Genomic DNA, 14,247 nt, shown 5'->3' with positions numbered 1-14,247 from the left:
TGACTTCCCGGCCTTATGTGTTTTTATTCTTTGTACTTTGCCCTTTGTGCAGCAATAATCACCTGCTTTGTAACAAACCCAAGTGCTTCACTCCAGCCCTCGTGAATCCTAATCTCCCCGCGGGCCGTCACCCTTACGCCTACGGGCGGCTTTACTGCCCCCAACCCGAGCTTTCCGCTTTATCACATCATGAACTGAAGCATAAGGATGGCTATGGGCTTATTATGGGAATAGGAAGAGGCTACTGGCTGCCCATAAAAGGCTACTATAAAACAAAGGAAATGTGCCCCCTTACAGGGGTGCTTCACTTTTAGTATGTTAGGCCGATTCTTAGCAACTTTCCAATTGGTCTACATTTTTTATCTTTTCTAGTTTATGAATTATTTGCTTTCTTCTCTCTGGCTTTCAAATGGGGGTCACTGAGCCCACAGACCCATAAACAATTGCTCTTTGAGGGGCTACAATATGATATTATTTTTTACTCCTTATCTTTCTGTTCAGACCCTCCTCAATTCATATTCCAGTTTCCTCCTTCAAACTACTGCCTGGTTGCTAGGGTAATTTGGACCCTAGCAACCCAATAGCTGCTGAAATTCAAAAAACAAAAAAAACAAAAGCTAAATAATAAAAAAACATAAATAATAAAAATTGAAGGCCGATCCCAGGGCTGGCAGGGGATTCTGGGAAAGAGACAGAGAAAGAGAGAGAGAAGAGAAAGAGATTACACCAGGGCTTCATGAGGGTTTTAGTGCCAGGGAATTGGGCAGGTCATGACTGTAAGAAGTGTGGCCAGCAGCAATCCCAGGGCTATGTGTGGGGCAAGCTGGCCAGCCTAAAGGGCAACTTGACATTCACTGTGATGTACACATCGACATTCTGGGGCAATTTGTCTCTTTTAATGGAATCTGGTTATTACTTGGGGCAACACCCAGAAAGCAGAGGCGGGAAGAATCCAGATTTGTTTCTTAATTTTTATCTCTTTCTCATCAGGCGTCTCCCAGCCATCGGCCAGTCATTCGGCCCACTGCCTGCGTGCAGTTTCACTTCCAGACTGGAGAGCAAAAGGCCGAAACCCACAACAAAAAAAAAAGTAAAATAACACAGTTTTTCGCTACTAGGGCTGCTTTTGGAAGTAATTGTTACTGGAAGTCCCTAAACCTGACTGTCAGTTATAGCTTCTAATGCTAACGGACTCCTGCTGCACAAATATGGCCGCCCCCTCATAGAGGAACATGGGGATCTTATGTGTAAAATACAGTAAATACTTTTATGGTAAAACTATAAAGAGCATGCCAAGCCAATGTTATAATAGATGTAAACAAGGGTTTAATTCCTGGTGTTAGTATCTCTTTAACTCCGGCAGACAGGCAGTTTTGACCCAGACAGACAGTCCTTCCAAAAACCAGGCTCTCTGGGTCAAAACCAGACAGGTATCTGCATGGTATTGAATTGTCCTTGGGGCCATGGAGAGCAGTGCTGTGCCAGGCTGTAAGGGTTTCCTAGGCAAAGTCCAGGGTCCAGGGTCGAACTGGGCTGCAGGGACACTGGTAAAAAACCTGGTGGGCCCTGGATTTGGTGGGCCCCGGCAGCCCAGACTTGATCCCCACAGGGCCCTATAACAAGCCACCAGTCTCCCTCCCGCCTCCCGGGAGGGGGTGGCTGAAAGGCTGTGGCGGGGACCATTGGGGGGTGCTGGGGCCCCAGAGGCAGAAGCCCCGTTGGGCCCTGCACCCCCCAGTCCGACCCTGCCTGGATATGAATTAGTTGGGTGACTGGGGGGAGTGCCAGTTGGGGGTAGGGGGGGTAACAATGGCTGCCAAGGATTGGCCTCTCCCTTTCTCGTAACCAGGGCCCAGACTCGGGGAATGCAGCCAGACCAGCTCTAAATGGCTAAGAATGCGGTTGGGCCAATCCACTAGCTAAAGTGAAAACTCCCTTCCATTTAAAGGGGATATAAACCCAACCAGCTGATGTAGAATCTTGCACGGCTTCTGCTGTAGCCTCAAGCTGCTGTAATTGCATTTACAAATCGCTTAAAAACTGTTCACATATGAAGTTGCTCTTTGGGTTTACATCCCCTTTAAGGTTCTCCAGTGGGACAGTACTTTTTAATCTACAACGGAAATACGCTTATTCTGCAAAGCACTGAAGTGAAAGGGCACATCCTCTTTAAAAAATAATAATAATAATAATAATGTGCTGAATGAATGCCGGTTACTGAGCACTGTGCCAACAACGTCTAAGGGAAACGTCCCTATGCCAGCCCATAATATGGCACGGGGAATCAGGAATCAGATGGGTCTTTGCTAGAATTCCCTCCCTTTGAATGTGAATGGATTCCAGTGGCCCCCGGGCAAGTCATGCTTCAGTGGCCCCTCGCCGGGGCTTAGCAATCACAAGCCAATAAGATCTCATCCTGGGGGCTCACATTCCGGGATTTCATGTGATTATTGCACCACCAGGAATGCACAGAATTTGCACGTGGAAGGATATAAAACATAATTATTATCTGAAAGGAAGAAGAATCATGGGAAACTTGCCCAAGGGGGTCGCTAGTGGGGGGCATTATACAGTCATGGATACGTCAGACAGGATCCGTGCCCTGCAGCACCGCCATCTGTGGCAACTTTGATGCTTTAACAGAAATACCCTGTTTCCCAGATCTCCACGGATAAAATAGACTTTTCCTCAATATCTAAGAAATTCTTGTTTGGTTCCCACTGAAAGCAGGAGACCGACCCATTAAATGCCCAGTACAAAGGCCCATTATTGCTTATGTGCCTGGAATAATACTCCGCATTGTTATAGGCAGGAACTCATCGCTCCTTGCTGCTCGGGTAACAGGAATATTCTGCTCTCCAAACAGAACTGGGACCGCCAACTTGCTACATAAGGGATTGGACACTGTTACAAGTTTGCACCAGGTCTAGTAACCTATAGCAACCACTCAGATATTAACATTTAAACAAGTGACTAGTAAAATGCTCTTTGCTGGTCGCTATGGGTTACTAGACCTGCTGGAAACCCTGCAGTGTTTATTATATAAACTTTTATAGAGTTCGGCTGTTGTTCCATGTTTAGGTGCAAGGTGAGACTAGAAACTTGGCCTTGTTACACTGAAAGGAAAATGGATGGGTGGAGCTTTAAAGGAGAAGTAAAGCCTAAAAATGAATGTGGCTCAAAACGGCATATTCAGATTTAGATCAGTGCACTTTTTTGCATCCGAGCATAAAGGCCAACATTAGATAGCTATGCTAGTCTCATTCTAAGGACCTCCCCCTAAACCCACCTAAACCCCATCTGACCCAAAGCCCCTTTTCCAGCACTAAACATGGCAGTGGCATCATCAAGGCCAAGAAGACCTCATGAATAGACAGGGTGAGGCTGGATGTAGAAAGGTATAGTACAATCTGCACCCCACTGCCTAGTCTGAGGGTGCTCCATTCCAGCCCCCAACCCCTACTAGAACATTCACATTGCCTTTTGATACTGCCGCCCCACCAAGTCTTAGTCCCAAGTCCCACTTGCCCCTAAACAAGTGACTTCCCGCGGCATTTACATTGCTCAGTACTTATTTACTATACAAACAGCTCATATTTACGAATACATTCCTATTGTTGATTTGATCTGTCAGGCGCTGAGTGAGGCCCCACGGCTAGCGGAATCTTGCCAACGCCGCTGATATCAATCTGTAAAAGGTCACATGATCCTCACTATCTTCATTGTTTGTTAGTTAAATCTATAAATCTGACACCTATATTTATTATACTGCCTAGAGAAGCACCCAAGGTCTGCCAACCACCATCAAAGGGAAAGTAACCCACACCCCTACTGATAAATAACTCTAAACCCACTGAGAATTTTTAGTTCTGACTCCTGAAACAGTGCTGCAGTCTAGGTCTGTTATACAGCAACAACAGTGTTTCAGGAGTCAGAACCGGCAGTGCAGAGACTTTAAACAGCCAAACTGATAATGCTTTCAAGTAACAATTAACTATATAATTACTGAAAAGGTGTAATTCGTTTATAATATTACATTTTGAGTCATTATGCAGCAAAACAAGTTTTTTATGGAATTTCCCTTGAAACGGAGCCAATAATTAGCGATAACAACAATGTGACAGCAGCAGATAAAGGCGGCACTCAGCAGTCCCGACAGTGAGACAGCATTTCCTACAACAGGATATCCCTACAGGGGACAGTACAGGGGTTATGGGATCACTAACGACCCCCAAATCTGTTTATTACCAAGGGAATGGTCAGTAGCCTGAGGGAACGGATCATATACTCATTTACCTTTGTGCCCCCTTGACATTGCTATTCTAGGACAATTTGCAGTTGGTCTTCTCTTTTTACGGTTGTTCAGTTATTTAGCTTTTTGTTTACCAGCTCTCCAGTTTTGGTATTTCAGCAGTTATGTTGTTGCTAGGGTTCAATTCACCCTAGCAACCAGGCAGTGGTTTAAAAAAAGAATTGCGAGTATGAATAGGAGAGGGACAGAATAGAAAGCTAAGCAATAAAAAGTAACAATAACAATGAGGTTACATAATCCTTACCTACATATGGAATAAAAGGGCAGTAGGTTTGCCCAGGAGCAGTAACCCATAGCAACCAATAAGATGTTTGATTTTAAACAGGTGACCAGTAAGTTCTACCTGCTGATTGGTTGAGTTACTGCTCCTGGGAAAACTTAGTGCCTTTTATTACATAACTCTCATTGATGTTTAATCTCAAGGATTCAAGTCATATTTATTAGCAGAAAATTGGCACAATTTTTGTGTACAGCGATAATACAGTATCACAATCGACCAATCATTGTCCCTGGATTGTTACAATCTTACCTTGATAAATCAGAGAACAGGGAGATATTGTATCATGTGGCAAAGCAACACAAGATAAACACCAAAGGTGCAACAGATCAGTCGCGTGTTGTCTGGGGCCAAGGGCTAAAATGTCATAGCTCCTCTATCAGCTTGCCTTTCTATCCCACAGCCCCAGTCCCTTCCCAGAGGCTATTATCCCCCCACTGCTACTATAGGCACCATCTCTCCCTACTATACCTGCTATCCCACAGCCCCAGTCCCTTCCCAGAGGCTATTATCCCCCCACTGCTACTATAGGCACCATCTCTCCCTACTATACCTGCTATCCCACAGCCCCAGTCCCTTCCCAGAGGCTATTATCCCCCCACTGCTACTATAGGCACCATCTCTCCCTACTATACCTGCTATCCCCCAGCCCCAGTCCCTTCCCAGAGGCTATTATCCCCCCACTGCTACTATAGGCACCATCTCTACTTACTATACCTGCTATCCCACAGCCCCAGTCCCTTCCCAGAGGCTATTATCCCCCCACTGCTACTATAGGCACCATCTCTCCCTACTATACCTGCTATCCCACAGCCCCAGTCCCTTCCCAGAGGCTATTATCCCCCCACTGCTACTATAGGCACCATCTCTCCCTACTATACCTGCTATCCCACAGCCCCAGTCCCTTCCCAGAGGCTATTATCCCCCCACTGCTACTATAGGCACCATCTCTCCCTATAAGTGAGGGGCTATAGCAGGAACAGATGCTGTGGAAGTTGGAATCACTGTTGGTTTCCCTGCGTATCATCATCACATTTGTATTCTAATAACAACATGAACTATCAGTTACAACAAACTCACTATTAGTAGTAACACCAACCTGTGGCTGCAGTCAAAATAAAACCCCCCTAGAACTTTAGTTAATCAGTTGCTGGAAGTAGTTAAGCAGAATCCACTGCAATCAGAGTAATGTATAAATAACTACACTGTATGGGTTACACAGCCCTATAACAGACTTACCAGGAAGATAAGGGAGACCAGGAGCAGGAAGGTTTTGGAGGTAAATAGTGCGATGCCCATGGTTCTGGTGCCTCAGGGTTGGATACACGGAGAGAATAACAAGCGGTACCAGCGGTTCTGCTCCTCTCTGCTCTGTCTGAGCTCAGTATGACCTGCAGCCTCTACACCCTCCCCATACAGTCATATGCTCCTACTTACTCCCTTTGTCTCCATACGCCACAGCGCACCCTGCTGGTGGGGAATGATAACATCCAACTTAATGTAGGTTTTATAACATCTTCAGAGCATTTATGGAATCTAATTCCTAGAAACCCACATACTGCATGGACACATGGCAACCCTGACATTCCCATCAGCCTGGCACTGGCGCTTATTTTATATGGTCCCTTTAGTAAATTGCCTAGTCTTCTCCCAACTCCCAAGTAAATCCAACGCTAATGCCGGTATTAATGTCTCAGTGTGTGTTGGAGAAATGGAGTGTCTGCAGCAAAGGTGCCATCAAACAGTATTTTATATTAGACATGCATAAAGCACTAGTACAGGTATGGCACCTGCTATTCAGAATGCCCAGTACCTGGGGGGTTCTAGATAAGGGGTCTTTCCATAATTTGGAACTCCATACCTTCAGTAGGGATTAGCTGTTTCTTGGGGTGGCAGGATCGGACTGGGCTGGAAAAAACCTGGCATGCCCCGCTGGCCCCCGACCCAATCCCTGCTGGTGCTCCCCTGGGCTGCAGGTCTCCCTCCCCTGACACGCTCAAAGTAAGCATAACTTACACATGCTCAGGGGGTGGGGGGGTGATGGGGGCCCTGGTGGGGGGTGTAGGGGATATGACAGGGGAACCTTGGAGGGTGTGGGGGCCCCTGGGGCTGAGATCAAGTACAAGGTACAGTTTAATTACAGAGAAAAGGGAATCATTACCCCTTATTGTTCTGCCCCCAATAAGGGGTAATTATATCTTAGTTGGGATCAAGTACAGGTACTGTTTTATTATTACAGAGAAAAGGGAATCATTTAACCATGAAATAAACCCAATAGGGCTGTTCTGCCCCCAATAAGGGGTAATTATATCTTAGTTGGGATCAAGTACAGGTACTGTTTTATTATTACAGAGAAAAGGGAATCATTTAACCATTAAATAAACCCAATAGGGCTGTTCTGCCCCCAATAAGGGGTAATTATATCTTAGTTGGGATCAAGTACAGGTACTGTTTTATTATTACAGAGAAAAGGGAATCATTTAACCATTAAATAAACCCAATAGGGCTGTTCTGCCCCCAGTAAGGGGTAATTATATCTTAGTTGGGATCAAGTACAGGTACTGTTTTATTATTACAGAGAAAAGGGAATCATTTAACCATTAAATAAACCCAATAGGGCTGTTCTGCCCCAATAAGGGGTGATTATATCTTAGTTGGGATCAAGTACAGGTACTGTTTTATTATTACAGAGAAAAGGGAATCATTTAACCATTAAATAAACCCAATAGGGCTGTTCTGCCCCCAGTAAGGGGTAATTATATCTTAGTTGGGATCAAGTACAGGTACTGTTTTATTATTACAGAGAAAAGGGAATCATTTAACCATTAAATAAACCCAATAGGGCTGTTCTGCCCCAATAAGGGGTAATTATATCTTAGTTGGGATCAAGTACAGGTACTGTTTTATTATTACAGAGAAAAGGGAATCATTTAACCATGAAATAAACCCAATAGGGCTGTTCTGCCCCAATAAGGGGTAATTATATCTTAGTTGGGATCAAGTACAGGTACTGTTTTATTATTACAGAGAAAAAGGGAATCATTTAACCATGAAATAAACCCAATAGGGCTGTTCTGCCCCCAATAAGGGGTCATTATATCTCAGTTATTACAGAGGTAAAAGATAATAATTTTAGAATTAGAATTATTTGATTAAAATGGAGTCTATGTGAGAGGGCCTTCCTGTAGCTTTCTGGATAACAGGTTTCCAGATAATTGATCCCATACCTGTAATGTTTCGCCCTGTTTGGAAGTGACGCACATGTGGGGCTTCACTATAACCTAATAATACATAGGGCTCCCGTACACGGACATCTCTATTCACAACTATTCATTAGCGCCTAATGGGAAACAAATGCTGTAGAACTTTATGAGAAAATAGATAGATTATGAAGAGAATATACTCTCCCTAGAGATTGCTGAGGGCAGCAGTAGGGCCGGTCATTGTATTTAGGGACTATGAGTTAACTGGAGAAGTTAGGAAATAACCATGACGTTATTGTTCCTCTGAGAGAACATTGAGCTTTCCGGAGAACTCTGACCCATTGTCATATGACTGACGCCTGAGCACTGAGTGCAAATACTATAATCCCAACATTCTTTAATAGATAATTGGGATGTTACAGGCATTATATGCATTATATACTTGCCTTGGCCACATCCTAGTCTACCCCCCTCCCCTCCAAATTTTAGCTAAACCCCAGGGTCTCCTAAGCTCCCTGTATAAAAATGCCCTTTATTCCAATTAATCATCTCTGGGGCAGCTTTCACTGCATATTCATACACTTGTACAAGGGCTTGTCACTTGCAGTACCGCTTCTCACCACATGCCATGTTCCCTCAAAGGCAGCAGCAGAACAGCGCCAGAATCGAATTTACGGTCAGTTTGCAATGGAATATCTAGCTATTTACTCCTTTTATTTCAGTTGTTTTATGTATGGGATTCATTATCTGGAAAGTCTTTATCCACAAAACTCCAAATTACGGGAAGTCCGTCTCTCATAGACTCCATGTAAATCAAATCAATCACATCCCAAGTAAAATATAGTTAATCCTTATTGCTGGCAATAACCCTGCCTGTGTGTGCCATACTCTGCCTGCCCTACCCTGCCTGTGTGTGCCATACTCTGCCTGCTGTATGCTGCCTGTGTGTCCCATACTACGCCTGCCCTACCCTGCCTGTGTGTGCCATACTCTGCCTGCCCTACCCTGCCTGTGTGTGCCATACTCTGCCTGTCCTATGCTGCCTGTGTGTGTCATACTCTGCCTGCCCTACCCTGCCTGTGTGTGCCATACTCTGCCTGCCCTATGCTGCCTGTGTGTGCCATACTCTGACTGCCCTATGCTGCCTGTGTGTGCCATACTCTGCCTGCCCTACCCTGCCTGTGTGTGCCATACTCTGCCTGCCCTACCCTGCCTGTGTGTGCCATACTTAACTAGCACTGCCTCTCCCTTATCGCATAGTTTCTAACTTTTAAAACTGTCCCTTTTACTAACATCAACCTAAACGAGCAGAGTAGCGCAACTGCGTACCAACATATTGTTTGCTGTCAGGGGTATGGCAATATTCCCTAAATTGTATGGCAAAGTATATGAAAGCTGAATATCTCTTAGGTAAAATACAACAGAAAAAGTTTAACAAAAAGCAATTTTTTATTTAAACATAGTTTATTGATAGTTTCATAAATCATATACAATGCATAAGTATAAACAAATATTATTTAAAAATAAATATAACAATATAACGGTAATTCATCCATAGATGATCCTGATAATTGTTCCTGAAGACGGCTGTATTGGGAAAGGAGACGTCTCACTGCTCGAAATCACGTCAAACGTAATAAGCGTCGTATATATTTTCAGGGCACTTTGGTATCTGAAAATACAGGAGAGGAGAATTAAACTATGTGTAACCTGTCTGCATCTCTCCCCATCTCCCCACAGCCCACTATACCCCCACACAGCCCACTATACCCCCACACAGCCCACTATACCCCAATACAGCCCACTATACCCCCACACAGCCCACTATACCCCACACAGCCCACTATGCCCCCATACAGCCCACTATACCCCCACACAGCCCACTATGCCCCCATACAGCCCACTATACCCCCACACAGCCCACTATACCCCCACACAGCCCACTATACCTCCACACAGCCCACTATACCCCCATACAGCCCACTATACCCCCACACAGCCCACTATACCCCCACACAGCCCACTATACCCCCACACAGCCGACTATACCCCAATACAGCCCACTATACCCCCACACAGCCCACTATACCCCCACACAGCCCACTATACCCCACACAGCCCACTATACCCCCACACAGCCCACTATACCCCCACACAGCCCACTATACCCCCACACAGCCCACTATACCCCCATACAGCCCACTATACCCCCACACAGCCCACTATACCCCCACACAGCCCACTATACCCCCACACAGCCCACTATACCCCCATACAGCACCAATCAGACATTCAATAAAACCTCTCATAAAATCCTGCAGCCCCAGTAACTCCAGAATGGGCTATCTCCTACATTAGCACAATTAACCCAATCCTAGTAGCACCCCCACAATCCTAGCAGCACCCCCATTTTTGTATCTCAAATAGCCTATAAATGTCCCTAACTAAATTCCACATAGATTTACCAGTAGATCATTTCGATGAAGACGAGGCCATCCGTTCATATTAGAAGAACAGAGGTTCCATCTTAAGATGCAGAAAAGATTCTGTACAATGAGAGTGACGGTTTGGTATTCTTACTCCGAGGCTCTTGTATTGCCAGATTCCGGTATAACGTGAGTGCTGGCTTCCTATGGTTACCATATATTTTATGGTATCTCCGGTTGCTCTTCATCTATGGTCGGTGTATTCAAAAATTGGGTAACTTTTTCTGCATCCTTTTTAAGGTATTTCGCCGTTAGCAGGAAATATCCTGCTCCGATTAAAGCCACAAGTGGGTAAATGAAGAGAAGAAATTCCATTCTGTGATTCTGTATCAGTTCAGAATGGGGGAACTTTATCTCCAGTAATTTAGAAGCCTGTTGGAAAATAAAAATGGTATTAAACTTTGCCTTTTCGTATTATTACATGTTGCAGAGAATGGCAGTTTACTAAAGCTCGCAACATTTCAAAAATTGAACAGATACTTACCCAATACAAAACGTATTCACCCCCTACATTTCCAAGCCATCCGAGAGTTGCCTTTTCAGTAAATGACCAACCACGGCGGTTTGGAAGGACTACCATCTGGGGAAAGAGAACAAACTGCATCAGGATTTGGCAGCTATAGGGGACCCAAGGTAACAATTCATACACAATGCCTTCATCTAATCTTTTCTCTTTGTTTAGAGACTCTGGATGTGACCAGACATACTGCAGCCATATGAAACTACCAGATTGGCCATATCTCTGGCACTAACACATTAATCACTGTACCTTTCTTCTCAGGGAAAGTTATTTAGTTACTGAGTGGGCTGGGAAGGTGCCCAGTGTGCTAGTATAAATAAATACCAGATTTTCAGTAACTGTTGTAAAATGACAAACACTTTTTAAGGAACAGATCTACTGCATCTATTGAGCACAGAGGAACCACTGGAATTACCACCAACCCAAAGGTGACAGTAGCTCCAGGGTTCCCCTGCACCAATAAGCACCAATAAGCACACTGGAATGAGTTGATCTGCACCCTACAAACCATTCAGTTCTACATACATTAGCTCTGCCAGTTAGTAATGAGCGAATCTGTCCCGTTTCACCGCAAAATTCGCGAAAAACGGTGAAAAATTAGCGAAACGGTGAAAATGACGCACGGAAAAAAAATTGTCGCCCGTGACTATTCTTTTGATGCGCGACTATTCTTGTGACAATTTTTGGACACATGACTATTCTTGTGACAATTTTTGAATGCGTGACTATTGTTTTGATGCCCGTGACTATTCTTGCGACAAATTTTGGACGTGCGACTATTCTTTTGACGCCTGCGACTATTCTTGCGACAATTTTTGGACGCGTGCCTATTCTTTTGACGCCTGCGACTATTCTTGTGATAATTTTTGGACGCGCGACTATTCTTGTGACAATATTTGGACGCGCGCCAAATTTTTGTTTTGCGAAACAATCCGCCAATGGCGAAACGCGGAAATTTGCCGCGAGTCCATGCCTGGTGAAACATTTCACCCATCACTACTGCTAGCACCTTATTAAGCATTTGGATAGTATGGGGGTGGAAGTCCAATAAGTTATAATACATTACCAGAATGATTTCGTTGACAAGAACCTTGTTCACAGCAAGGCAAATCCCACTAATGAAGAAGAGAATCTGTTGAGAAAAAGAAGGGAGAGGTCAGGGTGGATAAAAGTCACTTTACAGAAAGTATCATTATTATAACGCTCTCACAGTTTCTATAAAGTCTTAACCCATTTGGGTAAAACTTACTTGGGATGCAACGGTACTAATTCCTACGAGCAATAATCCAATGCAGAGAAGGGGCACAGAGACCAGAAGTGCGACGGCGCACACAACTGGCGCTCCGTACGGATTCCGCTTTTGGAAATGCTTATTGATCTCCACGCCGATAATAATGCCGCTTGCAGTAGAAAGACATTTGCCCAGTCCGTAGGTCAAACTGAAAATAAGAAGAGAGGATAAATCGACCTATTCGTGAAATGAATAATTCTCCAAATAAAGTATCATTTGGGTTTTACCTTTCATCAAATGTGCAATCCGTTGTTACACAAGTCCAGGTTGTATTTGCCATAATGCGAGTAGTATTGAGTAGAGTGGGCGTATAGATAGACATGCCTCTAGTAACAAAGCCAGAAAGTGCAAACCCAACACATACAAAAACCAAACTGCGGCTGAAATAGAAGAGATCATATGAATTACAATTTGGGACATTTCTTAATTGATTTCCATTCATCACTGAAACGCGAGTAATACCGCCGAAATGTCAGGCATCATTTACGTTTTTAAAGGCGCCTAATTGGGGTCACCTTGTAAATGTATATTCCCTATCCCTTCTATGTGCATGAAAGTGATTGAAATTAATAGCATTAAAATCTAGATGATTAAGATTCATAAGCTCAACCAAAAAGTAATTAAACAGCGAAATAAAAACAATAACTAGTGATGAGCGAATCTGTCCCATTTCGCCATAAAATTCGCAAAACGGCGAAAAATTCACAAAACACATTTGTCACGGGATTATTTTTGTTGCTCGCGTCTTCTTTGCCGCCCTCGTCTACATTTTTGCTGCCTGCACTTTTTTGACGTGACCGCTCCCAATTTGTCACGTCCGCACCCTTTTTTGATGAGGCCGCGCCCGATTTGACACGTGACAATACATTTCCACACGACAAATTTTTCCGCTGCAAATTTTCATGGAAGTTTTGCGTCTTTTTTGTCGCCTGTGCCTATTTTTTGTCGCACGCGTCTATTTTTTTAGCGCCCATGTTTTTTTGACATGACCGCGCCCAATTTGTCGCGACTGCGCCTCTTTTACGCGGTTGCACCCAATTTGACGTGCGACAAAACATTTCGGCACAATGAATTTTTCCGCTGCAAATTTTCACGAAATAATTTGCCAATGGCGAAATGTGGAAATTTGCTGCAAATCCTATACTATAAAATACTATAATTTTCATTTTCCTAATGTTACAACTGTGGTCATACATGGGCGAAGATTAGTATGTGTATTATATAGATTGTAAGCTCTACGGGGCAGGGACCTCCATTCTCTTGTGTCTTTGACTCTTAACTTATTGCTACTGTATTTATCTTTATTTATTGTTATACTTTGTATTTATCTATTATTATCTTAATAACCCCCTGTTTGTATTAATGTATTCTACTGTACAGCGCTGCGTATATAAGTAGCACTTTATAAATAAAGATATACATACATACATTTATATATATAATATAAAATAAAGAGATACACTCACTTTGAAACAAGATCAAGGTAATCAGAGCGTAAAGTTGTTTTCTTCTGATGTATATCCGCCTTGTGCTTCATGCCACCTCGGCCCGGCTTTCTCGTCACTGCTGCCAGCAGCCCCAGAGCTGCCAGATCTAACAGTGGTGCCACCTGTGTCCAAATAAAGAGAAATATTAGTTATGTGGCCCAGTATTTCCCTAAACACAGAGAATAGAACTTCAAAGCTCAGAGGCCACGTTTCTCAAGATATATTCAACGTATTGACAGAGTGAAATTCTGCCACTCTCCCTTCATTTCTGTGGGATTTTTCTTATCACTAGTGTGAGCGAATCTGTCTCGTCCGTGGCTATTTTATTGTCGCCCATGCTTTTTTGCTTGTTTGCAAAAGAATCATTTGATTTTTCACAGTTCGATATACTTTCTAGAACCCTGACTTTTGGTACATTCATATGTATTTCTCTTACCCGTAGTGCCATTCGCCAGTCGGAACCTATATAGTTGGCAATGTAAGATCCGCCAATGGTCCCCAACAAACTGTAAATAAAAAGACAGAGTTTAAGTACTAGATACAAGTGGCATTGTGTAATTATTAATCAGCTCAGTTTCAAGCTCAATACAGGTATAGGACCTGTTATCCAGAATGCTCGGGACCAAGGGTATTCCTGATAGGGGGTCTTTGGATCTCTATACCTTAAGTCT

General features: G+C 43.7%; 2 protein-coding genes across 2 annotated transcripts in view; both read right to left on the bottom strand.

Moving 5' to 3' along the window:
• Positions 1-5,995, bottom strand: part of tspan36 (tetraspanin 36) — a 17,105-nt gene extending 11,110 nt beyond the window's left edge. Inside the window, 1 exon segment of the mRNA NM_001044411.1 lies at positions 5,829-5,995. Coding sequence (NP_001037876.1) covers positions 5,829-5,888 — 60 coding nt within the window. The 5' untranslated portion in view covers positions 5,889-5,995.
• A 3,280-nt stretch (positions 5,996-9,275) lies between these two features.
• Positions 9,276-12,392, bottom strand: LOC108645719 (protein spinster homolog 1-like). The gene is made up of 6 exons (XM_031895126.1): positions 12,317-12,392; positions 12,048-12,237; positions 11,865-11,930; positions 10,763-10,858; positions 10,258-10,650; positions 9,276-9,464 (listed from the first exon to the last, which is right to left on the bottom strand). Exons 1-5 carry the CDS (start codon positions 12,367-12,369, stop codon positions 10,441-10,443), a joined length of 615 nt encoding a protein of 204 aa, XP_031750986.1. The 5' UTR covers positions 12,370-12,392; the 3' UTR covers positions 9,276-9,464; positions 10,258-10,440.
• Positions 12,393-14,247: the final 1,855 nt, after the last annotated feature.

Source organism: Xenopus tropicalis, chromosome 1, assembly GCF_000004195.4.
Source record: "Xenopus tropicalis strain Nigerian chromosome 1, UCB_Xtro_10.0, whole genome shotgun sequence".
NCBI lineage: Eukaryota > Metazoa > Chordata > Amphibia > Anura > Pipidae > Xenopus > Xenopus tropicalis.
This window is presented reverse-complemented; position numbering and strand designations above follow the sequence as displayed.

What these genes read in the sequence shown, in the direction of transcription:
- LOC108645719 (XM_031895126.1), bottom strand. Translation starts at nt 12,369, where the DNA reads ATGGCAAATACAACCTGGACTTGTGTAACAACGGATTGCACATTTGAT. An exon ending in TTGTCAACGAAATCATTCTG is followed by an intron (nt 10,859 to 11,864) that starts GTAATGTATTAT and finishes CTCTTTCCCCAG; the next exon opens with ATGGTAGTCCTTCCAAACCG. An exon ending in GTGAATACGTTTTGTATTGG is followed by an intron (nt 10,651 to 10,762) that starts GTAAGTATCTGT and finishes ATTTTCCAACAG; the next exon opens with GCTTCTAAATTACTGGAGAT.